Source organism: Idiotropiscis lumnitzeri, chromosome 1, assembly GCF_059441095.1.
Source record: "Idiotropiscis lumnitzeri isolate Australia: NSW breed Sydney's pygmy pipehorse chromosome 1, RoL_Ilum_1.0, whole genome shotgun sequence".
NCBI lineage: Eukaryota > Metazoa > Chordata > Actinopteri > Syngnathiformes > Syngnathidae > Idiotropiscis > Idiotropiscis lumnitzeri.
Genome location: NC_142391.1, coordinates 23261745 through 23284884, shown reverse-complemented (window position 1 = coordinate 23284884; position 23140 = coordinate 23261745). Strand labels below are relative to the sequence as shown.

The 23140-nt window shown below is 40.3% G+C and overlaps 1 protein-coding gene across 3 annotated transcripts; it reads left to right on the top strand.

Moving 5' to 3' along the window:
* Positions 1–1430: 1430 nt before the first annotated feature.
* cnot6l (CCR4-NOT transcription complex, subunit 6-like) lies at positions 1431–23055 on the top strand. 3 transcript variants are annotated; one of them, XM_088290134.1, is made up of 13 exons: positions 1431–1592; positions 13763–13873; positions 15102–15223; positions 15447–15633; positions 16671–16756; positions 16874–16963; positions 18091–18159; positions 18255–18412; positions 19221–19375; positions 19463–19614; positions 20338–20544; positions 20814–21040; positions 21433–23055. In XM_088290134.1, exons 3-13 carry the CDS (start codon positions 15112–15114, stop codon positions 21682–21684), a joined length of 1695 nt encoding a protein of 564 aa, XP_088146260.1. In that variant the 5' UTR covers positions 1431–1592; positions 13763–13873; positions 15102–15111; the 3' UTR covers positions 21685–23055. The 3 variants fall into 3 exon arrangements, with proteins under 3 accessions (XP_088146260.1, XP_088146250.1, XP_088146243.1); XM_088290124.1 differs by having other exon boundaries at positions 1434–1592; positions 13755–13873; XM_088290117.1 differs by lacking the exon at positions 1431–1592 and having other exon boundaries at positions 13713–13873.
* Positions 23056–23140: the final 85 nt, after the last annotated feature.

Genomic DNA, 23140 nt, shown 5'->3' with positions numbered 1-23140 from the left:
GGAGTCATGGCTGTAACTGAGGTCCACTGTATTTTGTTTTGCCTCCTGTTCATTTTGAGTGTAATTCTATTGATGACCACTAGATGTCAGCTCACTATTTAGTTTGATTTAGAAAAATGAAAATATTAAGTATTGCAGCTCAGATAGTCAATCCCCTTTCGTTATTTAACTATTATCTAACTATTTGAATCCAACAAACTTTGTGTTCGCAGCGTCATAAATCATAAAGTCCAAGTAACGCTAATCCAAATCAGGCTAAAATTGGGCAGCAATGTAAGCAGAATCTGGATTTAACGTGTTAGCTCAGGCCTTAATGGATGTGATTATTTACTATCTCCATCCAATTTTCGCTATAAAGATTTGAGATGGCCAACTTAGGCTTGGTATGCCTCGCAGTGCTTCCGTTTTGTGTGTTTAGTAGATCCACTCTCAGTGGATGTGTGATTAAACAGCCTTTAAATGCGCACACACACGTTCATGCACGCAGGGACTTCATGACTACAGCGCTTTCTTAAGCAAACGACAATTTTTTTAAAAATATATTTCAAGTTCCTTGCTTCCCCCACCCCCTCACCCCTCCCGGCAATTACCGCAAGGCACTCGTGGTCCTCTCCAAAAAGTCCATTTCCTGTGCACGCACGGAGGAAGTCGTCTCATTAATGACACCCTCGGAGCGCCTCGGTTTTGGTCTCAAAGTGAAATGACGCTCGTCCGTCGCCAGCCTGCTAATTACACTCTGACACGTAGCTGACAAGGACGCCAAGTGACAAGCGCCCTTTTAGAGCGGCCCGCTCGCGTCAAATTATTTTTCTCGAAATACTCTCCGAAGAGAGAGCGTGTGAAAAAAAAAAATGAAAAAAAGAAACGCCATGTAAGCCACGAATCGTCCCCTAAACGTCCTCTTAACACATTTGTGTTAAAACATATTGGTTCATCACTTACACATTTCCGCTTTTTTTGAATCAGCCTCCAAAACGTATTTCACTTAGCAAGTTTGGTCGGTAGACCCACCAAAAAAGTCTGAGGAAGCCATACATGGTGAGTCTGTTAAATTAAGGGGTCTGTTTTACTGATCAAAATTAGGTTTAGTAGACATTGTTTATCATGAAAAGATATTTGAAGGTTGCCATTTTGGTTTGAAGCAACCATTTTAGGATCATTTTAGCCATTTTGAATTTTCCATTTGCCTCTCAAGAAATCATGCCTGAAAAGACAAACGAAGTCTGCCATTTAGGCTCAATTTTGGCCATTTCCAAGGCTCCTTCGAAAACAAAATCATCAAGAGACTTTTTGAGAATACAGTGTAAATGCTGTCATATTTATTTTTGAAATACAATGTCTTTTATTTTGAAATGTTTAACCGGAAGTTGCATATGACAGAATTTCCGTAAGCTTTATAGAGATCGAGAAGCACTTGCCGTAGTGGCTTCTTGTCAAGTTAATCTGTTATTTTTTCCTCGTCATTCCTCGTTGTTTGCCAAAGCCGAGTGAATATATAAGTCAAATATAAGAAGTTTTGAAGCATCACAGTTTTTGACTGTCAAGATTTGCTCCGGGAGAAGACTGCCGTTGATTGAGAGCAGGCCAAAGTGGTCAGTATTATTTTTGCATTGTTTCTTGTGATTAGCTTTGATTCGAAGCAATGCTATTTTTGTCGTAAATGTGATACATTGATTTACGTTGTATGTTTGAACTTTTTGTTCTACGGTGTGTTGAAGAGTAAACATCTGTAAAAGGGACTGGAGTCTCTTATTCCATCAATTTTATTTCATTTACATTAGCTTCACGACATTTTGTCAGCTTGTCAATGGCATTTTTTGGGGAGGGGGGGGGGTGCTTCCAGTACGGTAGTCCTCCAAAGAAAAAAAATCTTCCCAAAGAGTTTTTGATAATTGAGTTCTGAAAGGAAAGAAGCCATGTCCAAAAATAAAGTGAGCGTTTATGGTTTGAAGTGCACATATTCGGGTCATTTCCAAGGAGTCTATAAAATACATACTCCTCCCGAGGAAGTTTTTGAAACTCTGTTTCACGAAGCAACATGAGATTGGTTAGACATGTCGATCATGAGTGGACCCACCAAAAAAGTCTCAGGTAAGCATGTCAAAAAAGACATGCAAAGTCTGCCATTTTTAATCATAGTGACAATTTTACATAAATTTTAGGCCATCTTGAGTGGTCCAAAACCCATTTCACACAAAAATTGACCCAACAAAAAGTCCCAAGACACCATGCTCGAAAAGATATGGGAAGTCAATCATTTTGGTTTGAAGGTCACATTTAAGAATAATTTTGACTTTTCCAGTGGTCCTTTAACGTCTTGCAGTCTCATAACATTAAATGTAAAATTTATTATTTTTTGTAGAAAAATGGCAGCATCAGAAAATTGACTTCAACTGAACAGCCTCTGTAGCTACAGTGTACACGTGTAAAAATAAAGGCAATATGATGACCTAGTCGTGCATTGTTGAAGCCACTTTGAATTGATTGATTTTCATTAATGAGTCTTCCTGCGTTATTTCAAGTTTGGACGATGCGTTCAAGGTCAAGGGCATTATCGTTCAGCAGAGTCACAGGCACGCACGCACGCGTGCCGCTTACTATCACGCATGCTGAGGCGAGCGTAGCGCTTTGCAGTATGGCTAGCACCGTCAGCCCATGTGCTGGGGTGTTAATCACACCTATGTGCATTAGCACCTCTCTCACACACACTCAAACACACGCACACACACATGCACACACTTGCTCATAGCAGAAGTGGAAGAAAACAATGCTTCCCTTCTAACATTCCAAAGAGTAAGCGCACCCGCTCCAACCTGTACACAGCCTTAAAACATAATCAAAACATGACTAAACACTATTTGAGTAAAACCTAAACGAGTATATTTAATGAGGGTTGTTGCGCACTTCACACATTGGAAATCTCTGGTTTAGAATGTGATGTCTCAAAAGAAGAGGCGCACCCCCTTTAAATATGAAAATATGTCAAAAATAATCCACATGGATAGTGGCAGGATTATTTTAAAAGATGGATTAGTCATCGCACATACAAGCAGAGGAAGAAACAGACCAACGGAAGGGGTGCCCACATTATTCTTTGGTTACCCATGGTTTAGGATGTGACCTTATAGCAGTCTTTTCCAAACTTTTTAACCCATGGACAATTATCACAAAACACTGAACGCACCCCCTCTGTGTAACACCCCCCCGATAAAAAAGCAAAAATAAAGTCAGTTTAGGCCGAGTGGTTAGCACGATGGCTTCAAAGTGCAGAGGTCGTGGGTTCGATTCCATCTCCGGCCTTCCTGTGTGGAGTTTGCATATTCTCCCCGTGCCTGCGTGGGTTTCCTCCGACTTTCCAAAAAAACATGATTGGCAGGTTGATTGGACACTCTAAATTGCCCCTTAGTATGAGTGTGAGCGTGGATGGTTGTTTGTCTATCTGTGCCCTGCGATTGGCTGGCAACCAGTTCAGGGTGTACCCCGCCTACTGCCTGATGACAGCTGGCATAGGCTCCAGTATCCCCTGCGACCCTTGTGAGGAGAAGCGGTACAGATAATGGATGGATGGAAGTCAGTTTATAGACATCAAAGGAGGGGTGTGCACACCATTTTTTATATTAGTCTTACCACAATTTTTCAAGGCTCGTACCCCCTTGGAGATCTTATTGTAGAAGGCGCAGACACTCTGCCTCACACATCCTAAAAAAAACAACAACAAAAAAACATAATGCAAACAACAAGACAAAACACTTCACATAATCAATGAAAGATTTTGTCCTTTTGCCAGCATGATTAGAATTACAAGAGAATTGGCACACCCCTCTACCCTGCACACACCCTGGAAAAAATGTTTACCACCTAATAAAACATCACGGTCAATCATGCCGACTTGAAATCAATCAAAGGGCCAACCAAAGAAGGGTGGTGCCCATGACTCTGAGAGAATAATGTGCCTTTACGCTGCTAAATTGACCCGTTTTGGTTGTGGAAGTGAAGCCGGCCTTTGTGCAATATGATATATGATATATACAGTACATGGACTCAACATGAGAGGACATTTTAAATTCAATTTCACAGGGCGACAACGGCTTTCATTTACATTTACACTCGCCATTGGTCATGCACGCACACGCGCGCACACACACACGCGCACTGAGAGGCTTCACTGTACTTAAACTACACGACGATCTCAAAGCCCTCTACTACCATCCAGTGGCCAGTCAACGGTAAAGCATCACCACTCACTGGCCGCTTTACTGGAGCTTGATTTTGCATGCGGACCAAATAATTTAGACCACAATCGATCAACCGACTTACTAATAATCATTTTATGTCTCTTTAGTAATTGTTCTGATTTGTCCCGATACTCTTGTCCAGCGTACAGTAAATTTTGTTTTCTGCGCTACGTGAGTGCCTGTCACGCTTTTGGGTGTGTGCGTGTGTGCGAATTTAGTGTGTGCGTGTAGATTGGCATGCGGAGAGAGCGCAGCAGCGCGAAACAAAGCACACGCACACACATTTACACACGCAAATGGGGAAAGAGTTGTGCGTGTGTGTGTGCGGGTGTGTGTGCAACATGGGAATGAAAGATGGAGGCGGAAATTTAATTTCAGGTATGTTTCTGGCATGTGTGTCTTCGCACCTCAAATTTCATGTTAGAAGGCATCATTACCCTCCACATGACAAAAAAGGAAACAGAAATAATCTGTTCATTTTCCTAACATTTCAAGATAACGCATCCTTCTTTAACGTCCCGACTGACTTGGTGCAATTTCAGCCTGAGATTTTAATCTTGCGTACTTCCATTGATGGCATTCAAACATTTTGGAATCCCAGCTTCATTTACCAGACTTACACTCAAGCTATGCACCTTATTCAACATTCTGACATTGTTGGCGCTCCTCCAGCACTGGACACATGCTAAAAAAAAAAATGCAATTTTGTTATTTCAATATCTCACACCTGCTTTAAGGGTATTCACGCACCCAAGTTTTGGAATTCGATTACAATTATAACATGTGTTGCCTAATTTTTTGGGATACACCCCATCCCCATTCCAAATGAGTGGGTGCACCTCTTCTCCCTCCAGCATCATGAAAATAATACAAAGTTCATGTTCCCTTTTTGAGTAAGCCACTCCACTTCCACGATAGCCTTTCATTTCTTGGCGGTGAGAGTGGCAAAAGGGAATTCTTTCAAAACTATATTTTATTTCATTTAAGTGTGTTTTGATGTTTAAATGTGAGATGGAGCTATTAGAAAATATTTATTTTTCTTTACAGTATAATGTCTCACTTTTACCTGTTTACCTGGGTCAGCCTGGAAAAAAACGTCAATTCGTAATTAATGACGATAATCAGACACAATCCTGCTCTGATTGCGTATTTGAAGGCAACAGCGAAGGCAACCCTGCACGACTTGAATAATTCAAAAGCGTCTTATCATTCACAAGGGGGAAAAAAGACCAACAGAAGACACGAGCGCACCAAGACCGACGGCAGACAAAAAAGCACGCCCGAGCGAAAAAAAAAAACAGACAAAAGCCAAGTGCTGAAGCGTTCATGCGAAACTCATCTCCCCACTTTGTTGACAGCCTGTGACCTGCATCGCACACACACACACACACACACACACACACACACATGCACGGTAAATAACAAAGAGCAAATATTTCGAAAAGGAAAGGCACACATACTAATGTTGTAGTTTGCTGCATTTTGCCCACAGTCTCCACTCGGATAAACTTGTTGCCTCATTGTTGAATATGAAGATGACTATAAATGAATACAGATGTTAAATGTCAGCTTCCTCAGTTGCCATGCTTTATATCTGAATGCTGTAGTGTTGTGTAATGTTGTACTCCTCAACCTCCATTTTTCTGAACATTGCCCAGACTTTCGTCTTGAATATACTGTAAATGCAGCACCATTTTTGTTTTTAATTTTAGGATGACAAAAATAAACACAGTTATCTTACACTGTTCCTGTGCTTTGGCGTTGTAGGGTTACAATCAACGGACTCCACTTTGTTGCACTTTGCCCTCAACCTCCTCTCAGATGAAATTGCTACATCGCTGAACAATAACAAAGACATTTGAGGACTTGTACTGGAAGACAAAACAAACATGCATGCTAATATACGCTACGTACGCCTCACCTGTTGGTTTCATCTAGCTCCAGATGGTGCAACGTGACAGTTCACAACCTCCATTCGCCCTCAGTCTCCTCTTGGATAAAATTCCAGTAACATTTGAGAATACAAGGCTAGGAAAAAAACTAAACACATCAAGTTTGCTTCACCTGTTGGTGTCCCTTAGCACCAGACATGGCACTCCACAGTGTCCACTTTGCTGCAGCTTGCCCTTAGTCTCCTGTGGAATAAAACAATGGTGCATAACTTGTAAGTAAACAATTAAGACTTTGGGTCTTCTCAATGATTTGTGTGCCTGGTTCCATGTAATAAGTTAAAGACATGCTGATTTTTTTTTTTTTTTAAAGTTTCCCTCAGTACTGCCTGTTAATCACGGCGGACCAAGTAGGGCATTAAACCGCTGTATCCCCGTTAAAGCCTTCAGGTGCGTTTCTGCTTGACTCCTCGCCTTGTGCAAGGACTCGACGCCAAGGCGAATGCGAGCAGGAGCATAAAAAGCAGAAAGAGCGTGACAATCTTCATGATCACAGCTTTGTTGACAGCCGCCTGCAGTGTTGCTTTCATGTGTGATGAGAGGTCGTAACCTCACCTGGGGGGGTTCACAGACGGGTGGGGTGTTTAGAGAGGGTGCACAGGTGCACTTGAAGTCATGAGGAGTTGAAATGAGCGGGAATGAGCACACACGACTTTTCTTCCCCCAACCATGGATGACCTCTTTATGGTTATTACCCAGTAATACTAAAACAGGCTTGAAACCCTACTCTGAATTGATATCCTTTGTTTGAAACCCTAACGTAAAAACCAAACCTACGCTAAAAGCTGAACTTGGTTCCAAATCATCATTTGAAACCATACCCTTGAATTAAAACACAAATTTGAATCCTTACCCCTAATGTGAAGCCCCTAATTCTACTTTGAAGGACGAACCTGAATTTGATGTAAATTTATGAAGATTTTTTTTCATGAATTGAAATAAATTCTCATCAACATGTGACATGTTCTTTAACTTATTGCCTAATAGTTTGTCTTCTACCCCAAATTTTATTGTTTATCGTGGGTGGTAACTTCCCAACAATGTTAGAAGTTGATATTGTTTTTAATGTATTACATTTTTTATATATATATTTTTTTCAATTTTGATTTACTGACCTCCATTGAGCTTTTTTTTTTTTTTTAAATTCGATGATGTGATGTTAGTGAGTAATATACGTGATTTTCCTAAAAACATTTGGAAACGTTTTTCCTTACATAAAAGACATAGTATTGAAAAAAAATACTCTTTTTTTTTTTTATTGTTTTTTTCGTAAAGAAATTTTGACTAAAAAGTCATCTTTCTCCATTAAATAGTAGAATTATTTTTCTCATATTATTTTGTTTCATTGAAAATATTTATATTTTTGGGGATATTTATATATTATTATATTATTATTATATTATATTATTATTATAGATATATATATGCAGCAAATTTTCTATTATAATTGTCATTGTTTTATTTTTCATAGTACAACTATTTCCTCTGAATATTAGGAATAAGTTATGCTTAAAAAATTGCATTTCTCATTAGAGTTCATTCAGGTAAATTGTATTATATTTGTCCAATTTATTATTTTTGGTTCTCATTAAATTACAGCTTTGTATTACGAAAAAAAATATACAAAAAAGAAAAGTTCTAAAAATAAATAGTTTTCAAAATCAACAAAAGTATTCTTCTCTTCATGCAGTATACTTTCATTGTTTTTGTTTTTGCTAACTTTCTGTGAGGTAATGTGCGTCTCTTATTTTCTTGCTTGGACGTGAGGGTCGTCATGAGCTTCGACGGCTAATCGGCGGCACCTCTTGCTAATAGGCTCAAACAGACCAACACACACACACACACACACACAGCAGGGGGCTTAATTGGCTGTGATTTTGTGGCACTCCACGCTGATTAGCGGCATGTCGCTAACTGAGGAGACGACAACGCAAACAAAGGCGAGCAGAAGCGTTCAAGGCGCCTTTATTAAGCTCACGCTGTTTAGCGCAAAATGCTAAGAAGAATTATTAAGATCAGTGGTGAGAAGCAACTATATTAAAACACTGCTTTACTATCCTATTTTTAGGTATCTTACTTGGAAATTATATTCCATTATTTGTTGTTGACTCACTGTTTTAGTGCAGTTTTTTCCAGTTGCATTTTAAACAAACTGTAGCGATTCCGTGCAGCACGTGAATCAAGTCAACATCAAACGGTTGGAGCGCGACACGTGTCGGCGTGCGTGGTGTCATTTGAGAAAATGTCATGACATTTTGACCGAATAGACGTTCTTCCGCCCACCGCTCGTCTACCACGAGACGTCGACATCATTTATCCTTGCATGCAAATGATGTGTAGGCGGTGGAAAGAAGCTAGGCACATCATCGACCAGAAATATTCACTATATGTATATAATAACTACCGTCACTGCATAAAACTCTGCAAAGTGGAGAACAGCGTCATCTTCATTAGTACATAACAATGGTAACTTGAGATTTACCAATTGATAGTCTGCAAGAGAAATCAATTGATCTGGCATTAATCCATTCCAGCATGATTAAAAAAAAAAAAAAATTTAATTATTGGACATACTTGTAGTATGTTGACTGTGCCTTTAAGGGGCGTGGCCTCGTAAGTGACAATAGGAGCCGGAGCAGGTTAATTTGGTGTGAACGTCCAGGTGTGAGTGATGGCCTTCAGCAGCTCCTTGTGAGTGTTTTCATTTTGTATTTGGAGGACTTAGAATTTGTCTCATTCCCCCCAAAAAAGCTCAGCAACTCTCATTAAGACTTTTATTCCACAATTCAGATCGTTTCATTTAAAACATGCGATTTGGTAGACATATCTATCATGAGTAGACACACAAAAAGACTTATGAAGCTATGTCCAAAAAGACAATGGTAGTCAATCATTTTGGTTTGATGCGGACATTTTCAAATATCCATACAAAAAACACACGAGGATGAGACGCTACCAAGAGTTTGTATTTTTGTAATTGCAAAGTTTGATGACTCGCCATAAAACATCAATAGCAATCTCGTCATTGTGATTTAAGTGCCATTTTCGGGTTATTTTGTTCATTTTCAGCCTTCATAAAAATACATACTGCTCCTATATAACCTAAAAAATATATATAATATAAAAACTGCTACCAAATTTCAACCACTTACACTAAGGAGCTGAGTTGAGGAAATTTCAAATTTTGTCAAAGCATGTGGACCGCAAAGTTTGTCGACCTCCAAAAAACTGAACTGCTAATGTTTGTTTTCTTTTGGCAAATCAGCCCCAGAAACAGTTTTTACTTTGCTACATAAAACGAGTAGACCCACAAAAAAAATCTCAAGATGATGCTTGAAAACGCGCAGCATCATCTTAAGGGGCAAATTCCTTCAATGATGAATCTACTGCAGAAAAAAAAAACGATCCCTCGAAACTAGTTTCATTTAGCCACATGAAATTTTTGGTGTCATGTCTCTCATGAGGAAATAGACGGGAAAAAAAGTCTCAAGAAGCCATGCTTGAGAAAACAGGAAGTCTGCCATCTTGTTGAGAATCTGCTATTTTGGCTCTATTTTTTCCCATAATTCTTTCAAAACCAAGGAGAGGAGAGATTTTTTTTAATTGGTTTTAATCCGGTTAACAAAAATGTTTGGAGATATCTTCTCTTAAAAAAAATTGTAGGTCAAAACCTTACTGACAAAGTTGTGTGAGGTTGTGTGTAATTTCAAGAAACGTTTAAAAACGTAACTGATAATCGGGGCTTGAATACCGAAACAATTTTGGCACTCATCACGTATCAACACTTTTCTCGCCTGCTGGACTTTTTTTTTTTTTGCCAAGAAAGCCATCCAAGACCACCATTCTCACACGCACACGCACGGGCGGTTCCACACACGGCGGCGCGGGGGGAACAAATGACTCATAGTATGGGCGGGGGCGTCGAGTTTAGGTGTGAACATGCAAATGACAGGCGTGTGCGCCTTCTGCTTTCTCGGCTCTATGAATAAAACATGGGCAACTTGAAGCACTCCCGAGGATTCCGACAGCGCGCATACACTGTGTGACATTATGAGGCTTATTTATACATTTTTACACTTCCTGTTATGCTTTAATGACTCCGGGACAAAAAGTCTTTTGGGGCTGACACGAGTCGCTGACTTTGTGCAGTGGTCCAATTAAAAGGACAACTCCAATTACTGTGGCCATGTTTACATTTTAGCCACATACACAGATTTTTGTTTTCCAAAGTCGTATTTTTGGAGGAAAAAACACCTACACTATTTCACAATAATGGAAGTCGTAATTTTATGAATAAGAGGGTAGGATTTTGAACGTTTGTAGTAATCTTACACTCAAAAAGGTGCATTTTTGCGAGAGAAATCTTAATTTGACGGGCCGAACGTTCTATTACAGAGGAAAAAAATACACCCCTGCTGTATTTAAGAGGAAAAATCTAATGAGTACACATTTTTGAGAAAAAGCACTCTTGACAAGAATAGTTGTAATTTTAATGGGAAAAAATCATTTTACAAAATCCCCAAATTTCCCAAAAATGATTGAATCTTACTTTGAGAAAATTAGTCATAACCTTACCCCCCCAAAGAAAACTGTATTGCGAGAAACAAATCGGAATTATAGCTCTGAAAAGTAGCATTTTGAAAGAAAGTTGTAATCTTATGAACAAAAAAGTTATTTTTCGCGATGCAAGCGCCAGCCTTACAAACAATCATGATCTCACAAATTGAAAAAATGCCTTTTAGGAAAAATTTGTGTTATTCATCAAAAACACAGTTTATACAATCCAAAAAATATATTTTGAAAACATAATTGTGCACACTAAATGTATTTTTTTCGAAAACATAATTCTAACCTCACAAAATGATGAATTGTCATTGAGGAGATGTATGCTCTTATAAACATTTTTTTTTAATTATTGCAAGAATTAGCATATTTTATATTTTTTTCAGGATTTTTCTTCAGGAGAAAAGTTGCTGTCCTTTAACAAATACTTGTATTTTGTTCCAAAAAAAAAAAAACTGTGATGATATTTATTCTAATTTTTCCGCTTTAATGACATTGGAACAGAAACATCTTTTTGGCTCTGACAGTTTGGTCGCTGATGTCTGCGGTGGTCCAACTAAAGGAAAACTGCAACTTCTTTGTTGTTTTAACAAGCTCACGTCATGCAGTTGTTAGCTCCAGCGATGTTTCTTTGAAAAACATCTGCCCCGCCACCGCTACAATCTGTCCGCACAAAAAAAGTCTCCAAATACTGGAAAACACACATGACGTCGTTCACTTTTGTTTGTAATCGCCATTTTGGATTTATCAAGACTTCATACAAAAACACAAACTTCTGCGAGTTTGGTTTGAGCGACCATTCTCCGGTTATCTTTGGTCGTTTCCAAGGTTCATTTGAAAGAAACTTTAGTCAAATGTATTACGACAAGTTTGAATTTTTCTCATTGCATTTGGGCTGAGTTTGGTGCGAGAAGTTTGACAATGAACAATGACAAGAAATTTGATCGGCATATCATATAAGCACCACTTTTCAATGCGTTCTAATAGTATGTTATGATCGACACGATGGTGTCCAAAGCAACGCTAAGATCGAGTAATAATAGTATTGATGAGGTGTCGGAGTTCATAGCAAGAAGATCATTATTCACTTTAGCAAGGCCGTCTCAGTAGAGTGCTCAGCACTAAATCCTGACGGAAGAAGTTTAAATTGATTGTGAGCGCGGCCATGAAATCATTAAGTCGGGAGGAGCAGTGGATGTGATAGTTTTGAGTTGCGCGGGATCACATATGATTGCATCCATTAGAAGTTCAGTCTCACACATTTGGTACAACTTGGAGATATGTCTTTCCAACTCCGCGATTTTCTCAGCCAGGCAGGAGCAGTCGCTACATGATGAAAAGATAAGTGGAGCTATGTTGCTAGATATTTAATAGACGGCTAGCCACTGGTTATTGATCTAGCGAGATGTGCACTAGCGTTCAAACCGTGATATGATATCAGTGTTAAAAAAAGAGGTCTCAGTCCAGAAGGGTCAAAGACATTGTGCTACCCCCAACGTAAGAAGAAGAAAAAAAGAACAAGGGGAAAAGTGCTTACTTAGCTTGAGGCAAGTGTGCAACAGCAACAGCATTCCTGAATGGAAGTTCTGTCCCCGCTTGCAATATGCAGATACAATGAAGATGATATGATACATGTAGGTCACTTCCAAAATTATTTTGCAAAAGAACTTGTCCAAGAGGTTTTGTCCAGTTGTTTCCAAATTTGAAACACAGCAACTCCAGATTTGTCAAGTGGGCGTGCCATAGCAGCAAAATTCGCCTATGGGCCTGAATCCAAGTCTTTATTGAGTCCATTGCAAAGGAGACGACAAACCTAGTGTCTTTTAATTGAGTCAATACACTACATTCACCATCTTTGCATTGCGTTATCATGACATTTTAGGTGTCGCCCGTGCACTCGCGCTGACAAATGTGGTGAAGAACTTCCACACTGAGAAGTAGGTTCGCCATTAAGGTCGACGGCGGCCTGACATTTAAGTCAAACGTAGGTTGCAGTAAATCGCCTGCAAGAAAGACACTAAAAGAGGGCAAGAAAGATGAAACGTTGGCAAAAAAAGTGCTCTGGAATCACGTGATGACACGGGACCAGTATGTGCGCGTGTGTGTTCCTGTGCGTGCGCTCGTGCGTGCGCGTCTGGCTGAGAGGGAGACGCAGGTGCTGCGTTTGCGGCACCGTAGCCCTTGGAGACTATTCAAACCACCCAGGACCAAAGAAAGAACATTTGGAGAAAAAAAACAAAAACAACAACCGTTCCTCTCTATTTTTATTAATAGTCGCTCCCCTCCCAGCACTTTTTATTTCACCCAATTTTATTTGTTTAAAAAAAAAGAAGACTTTTTTTTCATTCCCTGCCAGGCCAAAGCCGTGCTGTGTGCATGTAGCATCGTCTAGTGGTCAGCTTGATGTACTGCAGCAGGTACTCCACTTTTGCCAATGGTTTTAATTTTAACCTTTCAATTTTTATATATATATATATATATATATATATATATATATATATATATGTGTCCCTTTGTTTATAGAAATAAAAGTAAATGTATGGAATTAAAAGAAATTGTAAATGGTTTGTGGAAGTCAAAATGCGTTGTCGTGGTGAACCAGAACAAAAGACTATTTATTAGCCTGCATTTACTTGCAGCGGTTGAGGCCGCAGCTGTTGACGCCACTGTGACGTAATCGTGCACAGTCAATCTCAAATATTCCAACTTGACTTTTTCTTAAACAGTTACACTATCGTGAAACGGTGTTCGGGATAATATTTAATACATGCTTGAAATTTATGTTTGGAAGGGGGCAAATAGTAAATATAAATGTCTTGCTTATTTTACCGCCTGTTCAAAGATATCCTCACTATAATGCTAATAGGACTTTTAAGTTATTTTTTCACATGTTAGTCAATCTTCGCAGCATTTGCTTCACTGTAGCAAGCTAACGCACGCATGCGTATAAACTAGAGGCGAAAGATACCCGGAAGTGACGTTTATTTTTCGCCCTCCTGTTTCCGAGACGTTCAGGGTCTGCTGTGGACGGACGTACTCTGACCGACAACAGCCGCGTCTACATGTCGACGCCGGTGCAGATCATCCCCTCGTCTTAATCTCGCCTGCCACCGCCCACGAATGAAGGTAAAATGACACTGGTGGCGCTTGTTGCTTAGGCGCCGTGTTGTCGACGCCGTCCTGGTTCTTATATATATGTACGGCACTCACATGTCAAATCGCCTCTGTTGCGCGTTCAAGGCTCACTGGTTGACTTTGTTTTGCAACTTAAAAATGTCTCCCTTGATAGTCCTCCGCTTTGTCCCACGTATTTTACTCTCCGCCGTTTATTCCACTCATGTAAATAAAAAAGTCGCTTGCCAGTCTTGAGGGCGTGGCCATACCTGCTTTGCCAGGTGAGTGACAGCTGGTGCTCACGTGGGGGACAGCTATGTTTGGATCCTCATGCGCATGCGCATACGCATGCATGTGTGCGTGCCTCAGCTGTTGTCGCTGCCGTTGACAGACACGTTGCATAGTTTCCATTAGCTCTTTTTTTTTCTCCTGCAACCTCCCTTTCAAATAACTCCTCCAGAGCTGATAATTGTGCGTGCATATGTCAACAGGTTATGTAAGACTTGGCGCAAACTTGTCACCTCCAGCTAACCTCATGACTTCTGCGGCAACGTGACCCCATGCACGGCTGCAACTGTGCAACCACGTGGCGTAACGTTATTTTTGTGTACGTAATGAAAACATGAGGAAAGCTTGAGTCGAGTGTGACCCCAAACTTGGTGGTGGGGTGTAAACAGTTAGTTTGTCTGATTGGTTCAGAGAGGATGATGTCATATGACTTTCTGTAGGGAAAAAAAACAGCAGTGTTTTTGTTGAACTTGTTAGTTTGTAGCGGACTTACTGATAAAGTGTGACATGATGAACTGGATGTAGGGTTGGACTGACCTTCAGGCATAGCGTGGAAATGCCTGCTGTCCTGGGGCCGATGCAGTGGTATTTAATTTGATTTTTCTGTCTTTTGGAGGAATGACATTTTTATTTGAGAAGATGTGAAACAAAAGAGCAAATCAAATTGTAAAACCATGTGTATTTGTTTGTTTGATTGGAATTTAACAGGCTATTTCACTGCTCATGGCGAATGTTGCGCAATGTTACGTTAAAACAGAGGGATCAATATCATTCAAAAATTCTATTTGTTTATTTTTGTCTGCTTTTTAACTCATTAGCTATTTTCTGGTTCACCTAAAAAGACAGAAGCTGTTCAGAATGGACAGATGGCAACTAAGTGACTTTGTTTTTGTGTGATCCTATTGTCATCACCCGCTTAATGAATTCTGTACTTTTTCTTTGAAATGAACAGATTGAGCGTTATGCCAAAGGACAAATATGATCCTCCGGATCCCCGCCGATGTTACACCATCATGTCAGCCGATGAGGCGGCAAACGGGAAGAAGTCTCAGTGGGCCGAGCTTGAGATATCCGGTTCGTGATTTGTTGAACTATAACATTACACTTACTTCTATTTCGCATAGCGATCATAGCATCACTTGGAATAATGAACTGGATATTGCAAGCCATTGCAGCACAGTTAAAAAAATATATATATATGAACGGCCTAAGATACAATTCATGTGAGCTATACATATTTATTAAAACTAGTTGTTCAGCAAAAACCATGAAAAGGTGAAACGGAATTGTTGGGCAGGGCGAGTGCGGAGTCTGAGCAGCTCGCTGTGGACGCTGACGCACCTGACGGCGCTCCACATCAACGACAACAACCTGACGCGCATCCCCCCCGACATCGCCAAGCTGCCTCGTCTGGTCTACCTGAACCTGTCATCCAATAAGCTCCGCAGCCTGCCCGCTGAACTGGGCAACATGGTCTCTCTCAGGTAGGGTGAAGCATTATGGAAAAGAATTAAATTGCATTTAAAAAAAAAAAAGAAATGCAATATGCGTTTTGATTCTTTTTTTTGTTTTCAAGGTTCTTCGCTAATGTATTTTCAAGAATTTGTCTTTATTACAACAAACATCAGATCTGTTTTGCATTATAGATTGCGGAGGTAAAGTATTGTAAAGTGAAATGAAGCATTAATTCGTATAAAATACAGATTAGCTCCTACATTAGAGGTAGAAACTAAATATTTTGATGTGCAGTTTGGTAAACGTGCACCGTGACAACCTAATTCTGGCACACAGGTGTGGTGTAAACATGCTAAGTACAGTATATTGTACAGGCACTAACTCAAGTGCTGATTACAACAATAACGTAAAGATATCAGTAGCTATGCCCCGTCCTACGTATCCCTGTTGTATGAAACAAACAAAAAAACACACAAAAAGTCGGTCACTCAATTTGATAAATAAATAAAAGCAACCAAAGCATTACAAAATAGTCAACACGCGTACACGTTTAATTTCACCCCCTCTGAAAGCCGTCCTACCAAACCCCCCTCCGATACGCGGGACATTTTCACCATGCGAGGTGAAAAAGATCAAGCATGTTGGGAAGCTGAAAGCACGGCAGCGTTAGCTTTGCGTTCTGGGAATCCCTCTCAACCCTCCGCTGTCTACAAAGTAGTCTTTTTCTTTTTTTTTTTTTTTTAAATCAACATTCTTCCTCCTTTTTGTTATGTAGTGAGCTGGGTGAAAGAGAATACACGACAATAGAACTTTATTTATATAGAGCATTTCACAACAGGTGGTTCACAGGAATGTCTTGATAATTGTGCTCCTAAAGTCAGATTTGTGTAGCAACAACGTGTAGCTGTATATCTTGCGTGGACACACAAAAAAAGTCTCAAGAAGCCATGCCGGAAGAGGCATACAAAGTCGACTGTTTTGGCGAGAAGCAAGCTTTTTAAGGTTTTTGTGTCATTTCCAGTGGACAGACTTCTCTTCGACACTTTTTGAACATTTTTTTTTTCAGGGAACTGCTTTTAAACAACAACCTTTTACGCGTGCTGCCTTATGAGCTTGGGAAGCTTTTCCAGTTACAGACGCTGGGACTGAAAGGTCAGTCAGTCACTCAGGTGATACCTTGTGTCCGTGAAACAGTGTCTCTATTCTCTCTCAGGAACCAAAGGTTATCTTCGATCTGGCTGACTTCTTTTGTTGTTGTTGTTATTGCAGGAAACCCTCTGTCACAAGACATCCTCAATTTGCACCAAGAGCCCGACGGAACACGGAAGCTTTTAAACTTCATGCTGGACAATCTAGCCGGTAAGCACAAATTGAACATTGACATTTAGACTTGCACTTTGCTTTCTCAAACATGTAATGTCTGAGATTGATACAATCAACACAACAATGTTGAATTAGAAAATGTCCAAACGACCATTGTAATGACCCGTAAAGAAATGTTTTCTATTTTGCATGAAAAGCAAAGACTTTAAATACCATAAAAATTAAAGCCCACTTGTATCGTTGCTTTGTTTTAATGAACCAAGTTGCCAAAAACTTTGAAAATCCAAATTATTAAGTTGTAGGTTAGATTTATTTTCGCACAAAAAAGTTCAGACTGACAAGAGCGTCAAGATCCTGTTCTTACTTTTGTTTTAGTAAATAAAATTAAAAGTATCAATCCTCAAGAATCATCTTGATGTGCTTCAAATGAACGTTATATTTTTAAAAAGCCAAGTGAACATTCTTACTCAGTTGACATATTTGTTGATTTTTGGGCCTGACAGATGAATCGGCCTGCCGATGTTAAAAAAAAAAAAAAAAAAAAAAAAAGAAAAAATTATAATCTGCCAAATAGCCATTACTTGCTTGTTGTTTTAACATAAAGAACTCAATCATTTACAGCAGTTGTACACAAGTAATTCTGGTCTCATTATTATACATGAATCTATACAAGAACCTTCAATTGTTAAATATGTATCATGAAATTTGTTGATAGTCGTTGTTCAAAACAAAACAAATGTTATTTCTTACAGACAATACTTTTGGTGAGCAATGCTGGTTGTACAAGGAAATGACCCAATCTAAATCCATGGCTGTTTAAAAAAAAAAACTCTATTTTTACTATTCGTGCAGAATCCGGACCAGGCAGCGCTTCAAATAGCGAAAATCCACGATTAATTGATGCCCGCTGAATTACAATGGGGAGAAAATAATATTATTATACGTGTTATACATTAGAGATAGACTGATGTTTTTTGGGTTTTTTTTGGACAGGATAATCGGTCTAGCCTTCTTTTTAAATAATTTTTTAAAATCATCGACCATTTAATCGTAATAATTTTTTCCCCGTCAAAAATCAACATCGGCCTAAAAAAAATAAAAATTTAAAAAATCTCATGAGTCGGGCGCTACTTTGACTTGGCTCATCAACGCTGTGTTCGCAGTGCATCCAGAGCAACTCCCCCAAAGGCCTTGGATCACCTTGCAAGAACGCGACCAGTCAGTCCCCACAGGTTAGATGCGCGCCACTGCCACTCAAAGCTGCACTTTTATTCATTTTTATGAAGATTGTCATTGTTACGCCGTTGCCCACCCTTCCCCCTGTCAGCCGCCTTCACCGTCATGTGCTACAACGTGCTGTGCGACAAGTACGCCACGCGACAGCTGTACGGCTACTGCCCTTCGTGGGCGCTCAGCTGGGAGTACCGCAAGAAGGGCATCATGGAGGAGATCAACACCTGCGATGCTGACATCGTCAGCCTGCAGGTGAGATACTTGGCCGGCCCGTCGCGAGCCAAACCAGCAGCGTTTATCGGAGCATGTCAACAGTCCGTCTGAGAAATGGTCTTGCCTCATGTTGAGACGTCATCTTTACTCATGTTAATATGTCTAAAGTCAGCGTTTATGCAGCTGGTGCGAGTTGCCTCGTCGCATCTCGGATGCGGACGTGTCTGGGTCGCAGTTGCTTTTGATCAGCAAAACTGGCTGTGGACCCACCTACTTCTGAGGAAAGAGAGTTATTACAGTAAAACTAGTGACTCTGCGGTATCGGCTGATGCTGATATTGTGAAGATACCACGCTGTTTGGAACAACAAAATAAAAAAGCTTTTTTTTTCTTGCAATTCTGAAGAACTACAGACTCACTTGGATGTGGAGTAATTCATTGTTAAATCATTACTTAGAAGTAGCTGTAGTAACGTAGTAAACAGATTACATAACCTATTTCCGTCGCTCTTCACACTGGTGAAGTGAGACAGTTTCGTGACAGTATCGGTAAATGGTATCAGCATGTGTATGATTGTACTCACCGATATCGATACCAGTGTTTTAATGCGGTATTGGGACCGATACTGAAGTCACAAAAGTCAAGATGCATTCTGACACGTTAACAAGTCAAAATTGGAATTTGCGTAAAATAAGTAATGAAGTTGCTAATTGTTAAGGAAAAAATTCATAAAGTTCGAAGAACATAGTTGTATGTTTCAGGGGCAAAAAATATTTTGTTGTGGGAAAAACGTTGCAAAGCTACCAGAGTAAAAATCGACGTGGACCGAACGTCTCGCGTGTGTCCAGGAGGTGGAGACGGAGCAGTACTACGCCTTCTTCCTGGAGACGCTCAAGTCACGAGGCTACGACGGCTACTTTTGCCCCAAATCTCGAGCCAAGCTGGTGTCGGAACAGGAGAGGAAGCACGTGGACGGCTGCGCCGTCTTCTTCAAGACGGACAAGTGAGTGGCCCCGCCCCCACAAGCCAGGCCCCCCTGCGCCGTTGCGTTTGATTGTTTTTGTTTAGTTGAAACGATGGATGCGCGCAGGTTTACGTTGGTCCAGAAACACACGGTGGAGTTCAACCAGGTGGCCATGGCCAACTCGGAAGGCTCCGAGGTGATGCTCAACAGGGTCATGACCAAGGACAACATCGGCGTGGCCGTGCTGCTGGAGGTCAACAAGGACTTGTTCTCCGGGGGTAAGAAGGACCGTTCTTACTTTTGTTTTCATAAACCAACGGGTCCGCAGCAACGTTTTAACAGGATGAATCACATTCACGCAACCACACCATTCAGAAATCAAAGTTACGAGTAGATGAATGATAAAAAAAAAAAAGGATGAACAGCATCAAGAATTAAGATGAGCGCTGTTACTTTGTTTTATTGAACCAAGATGTCATCAACAGGGTATGTGTTGATTTCATGTGTATTTATTGTGGAAATTTGTACTGGCCCAGTTGATGGCCCCACGTACACAGTCACCAAGTGGCGCCGAGGCCACTGGAACCCTGAACAACTTTCAAAAAAATTAAAAGTTTGAATTGGATGATGGATAAAAGCATACCATCACATTTTTCGTCGAAGAGCAAAGGCTCGCAACAACATCAAAAAATTAAGTTGAACATTTAACAATTTTGTTTTAATTCAACAAGGTGTGAAAATTCAAAATAGCAATAAAAATATGACATATTTTGGACGAAAAGCCAAGACTGACAACAACGTTGTTAACAAAGCTGCCAATTGTTACTTTGTATTAATCAACCAGGTGCAGAAAACCTTTGGAAACAACAATAAACACAGAAGTACATTTTCCGTGTTTGGATTTTGAGCAAGGACTCACTAACCGCATCAGGAATGAAGTGGGCCATTGTTACTTTGTTTTAAGAAGCCAAGATGAAACATTTGATGTCGTCTGCGTTCAGGCACTAAGACGACGCCGACCAGAGCGCTGGTGCTGGTGGCCAACGCTCACATGCACTGGGACCCCGAGTACTCGGACGTGAAGCTGATCCAGACCGTCATGTTCCTGTCGGAGCTCAAGAGCATCGCAGAGAGGGCGGCGGGCGAGTTGGACGCGTCCGCCATCCCCATCGTGCTGTGCGCTGACCTCAACTCGTTGCCCGACTCTGGTAGGAACGTCGTCGTGCTGATTCCAATTTACGCCTTTTACGTTCCGCCATTTATGAAAGTCGAATGAAGAAGTTTTTAATAGTGTTGTACCGATACTGGTATCCGATACTGCATTAAAACACCAGTATCGGTATCAGCGAGTACGGACGGAGAAATAATAAATCTGAAACTAAAGTTGCATGTTTTTGCTCGCGCGTGCGAGCAAACCGGCACTTTAGCGGTGAGTTGTGTGTGTGAAAGGTGCTAATTTGTATTTTATCCGGCGCAGGCGTGGTGGAGTACCTGAGCAACGGGGGCGTGGCCGACAACCACAAAGATTTCAAGGAACTGCGCTACAACGACTGCCTCAGCAACTTCAGCTGCAGCAACGGCGCCGCCAGCAACAACGGCAACACCGCCGCCAACGGCGGTGGCAGCGTCACGCACAGTTTTCAGCTGAAGAGCGCCTACGACAGCCACGTCATGCCTTACACTAACTACACGTACGACTTCAAGGTAATGCCGACCTGCGTCTTTCTGCTTTCTTGCTGTGTGAAAGGATGAATGCTTTTGCTTTTTCTTTGCCTTTTTTTTTGGGATAGACCGATTATCGGCGCTTTGATGAATATCAGTACCAGCTTTTTTTTTCTGATGAGTGAAATAAATCCATAAAAAACTGTGTTATGTAACTTTAAGGAAGTATTTATTTAAATTTTCTGTTAATTTTTTTAAAGAGATTTCTACTGACCCTGGGAACACTCTGCACCTTGTGTTTGTTTGAAATCTTACCGCTTCGCCAAAACACCTGAGCCGTTTGCACTAGGAATGTCACTCCAACAGACATTGAAAGCAATTAATTTGTGGTTGATCCTTCCAGATTATTATTATTTATTTTTTTTTTCCTTCAGGGTGTGATCGACTACATCTTCTTCTCGCGCATGCACATGAGCGCGCTGGGTGTGTTGGGCCCGCTGGACGCCCACTGGCTGACCGACAACAACCTGACGGGCTGCCCGCACCCCCACGTGCCCTCGGACCACTTCTCCCTGCTGGCCCAGCTGGAGCTGCGACCTCCACCGCCCCCGCCCCTCTCCTCCTCCTCGCCGTCGCCGCCGCCACGCCAGCTCAACGGCCTCCACCTGCCCCCCGTCCACAGGTAGTGCTGTCTAACGGAGTGGAAGAAGACAACTTCATTTTTTAACACTCACCTAAAAGGACCCTGTACAGTTTCATATCAAGACATCTTTTGGAAGTCTTTGCCTGATGTTGCACACTGACATTAATTTTATGATTCATTTTTCTCCCCTTCGTAAAAGTTCAAAACCAAATGTTACCACAGTGACCTCAATAGTATTTTTGAAATGTCGTTTCTTCAAAAAAAACACTGAAATTATATTGTTTCTTTGCCACGTATCACAAAATCAGTTTGTAGAATTGACTACTTTAGAAAGAAAAACACGACGGGTAGTTAAAATACTAAATAAAGTGTAAAAACGAGCAATACTGTTGTGAAATATGCAAAAAGTCTCCAAACCACTGATCAAATGCCAGGGTTTTTTTTTTTTTTGGGTGATCGATAAATGATTCCAAAGATTTTCCACTATTAATGTGTCCTCAACTCTGTGCAACTCTATTAAAAAAATAAAATAAATATCCTGAACTTTGGTTTAGGGTTAATCAGAGGCACTTGGAATGATGTCAGGCGTTTCTTCAAAGTTGGAAAGTTAAGGCCCTAAGTTATTTTCATCTAGACTGAGGCCATTACGCAATCAAGTACGAATGAATTGCTTCAGTACAGACTCAAGTTTCAGACACAGACATGTCTGAGTGATGATTGTCTAGAATAAAGTCCTAATAAGAAAGTAGTCTTTTTTTTAAAAGCACCTTGGTACGTGAATAAAATTATGAATTGTAATATTACAAGATCATAGCTGGATTTTCCAATAAAGAAGTCAAAGTTACAAAGAAAAAAAGGAAGCTGTAATAGTACAGGATTAGAATATTTTTATTTTTGTCTAGAAAATGTGCTGTTACAGAAAAAAGCCAAGAAGAAAGAATCAAGAAAAAAATGAACCTCATAAAATTAAAAATAAAGTCATGATTATCCAACAAAAAAGTCTTGTATTATGGGGGGAAAGAGTTGCAATATTACAGGAAAAAAGACGTCATGTTCCAAGAATAAAAGTCATAATCTTCACACGAGTTGATGCTAATGTTCACACTCGGAAATTCAACTTTTTTTCTTGGAAAGATCTGTTTCCTAAATAAAATTTTAAAAAACATTGTAAGATTTTGACTTGATTGTTCAAGTTATCGAACATGTTTTCTTTCCAGTGTGGCCCAAATATTCTTTAGTTCTGTTATTTCATGGCAGTTTCTGAACGTGTCATTTCAAGTTGCATTGTTGCCATTTTAGTCCAAATGTAGAAAATGAAATTGCATTCAAAGGCAGAACATTGGATGGAATATTTTAACACAGACATCTTCAATATAGAAAGCTACCTAATGTGAAATGTCTTGTTTTTTTGTTTATGTTTAATAACACCACTGCCACTCTGACAATGCCTGCTTTTGGGAAGTATTCGACGTTTCCACTCAATTTCTGAAAAATACTCA

Coding starts and splice junctions, on each gene's coding strand:
- cnot6l (XM_088290134.1), top strand. CDS start 15,112: ATGCCAAAGGACAAATATGATCCTCCGGATCCCCGCCGATGTTACACC. Junction 19,376..19,462: donor GTCTTCTTCAAGACGGACAA/GTGAGTGGCCCC, acceptor GGATGCGCGCAG/GTTTACGTTGGTCCAGAAAC. Junction 19,615..20,337: donor CAAGGACTTGTTCTCCGGGG/GTAAGAAGGACC, acceptor GTCTGCGTTCAG/GCACTAAGACGACGCCGACC.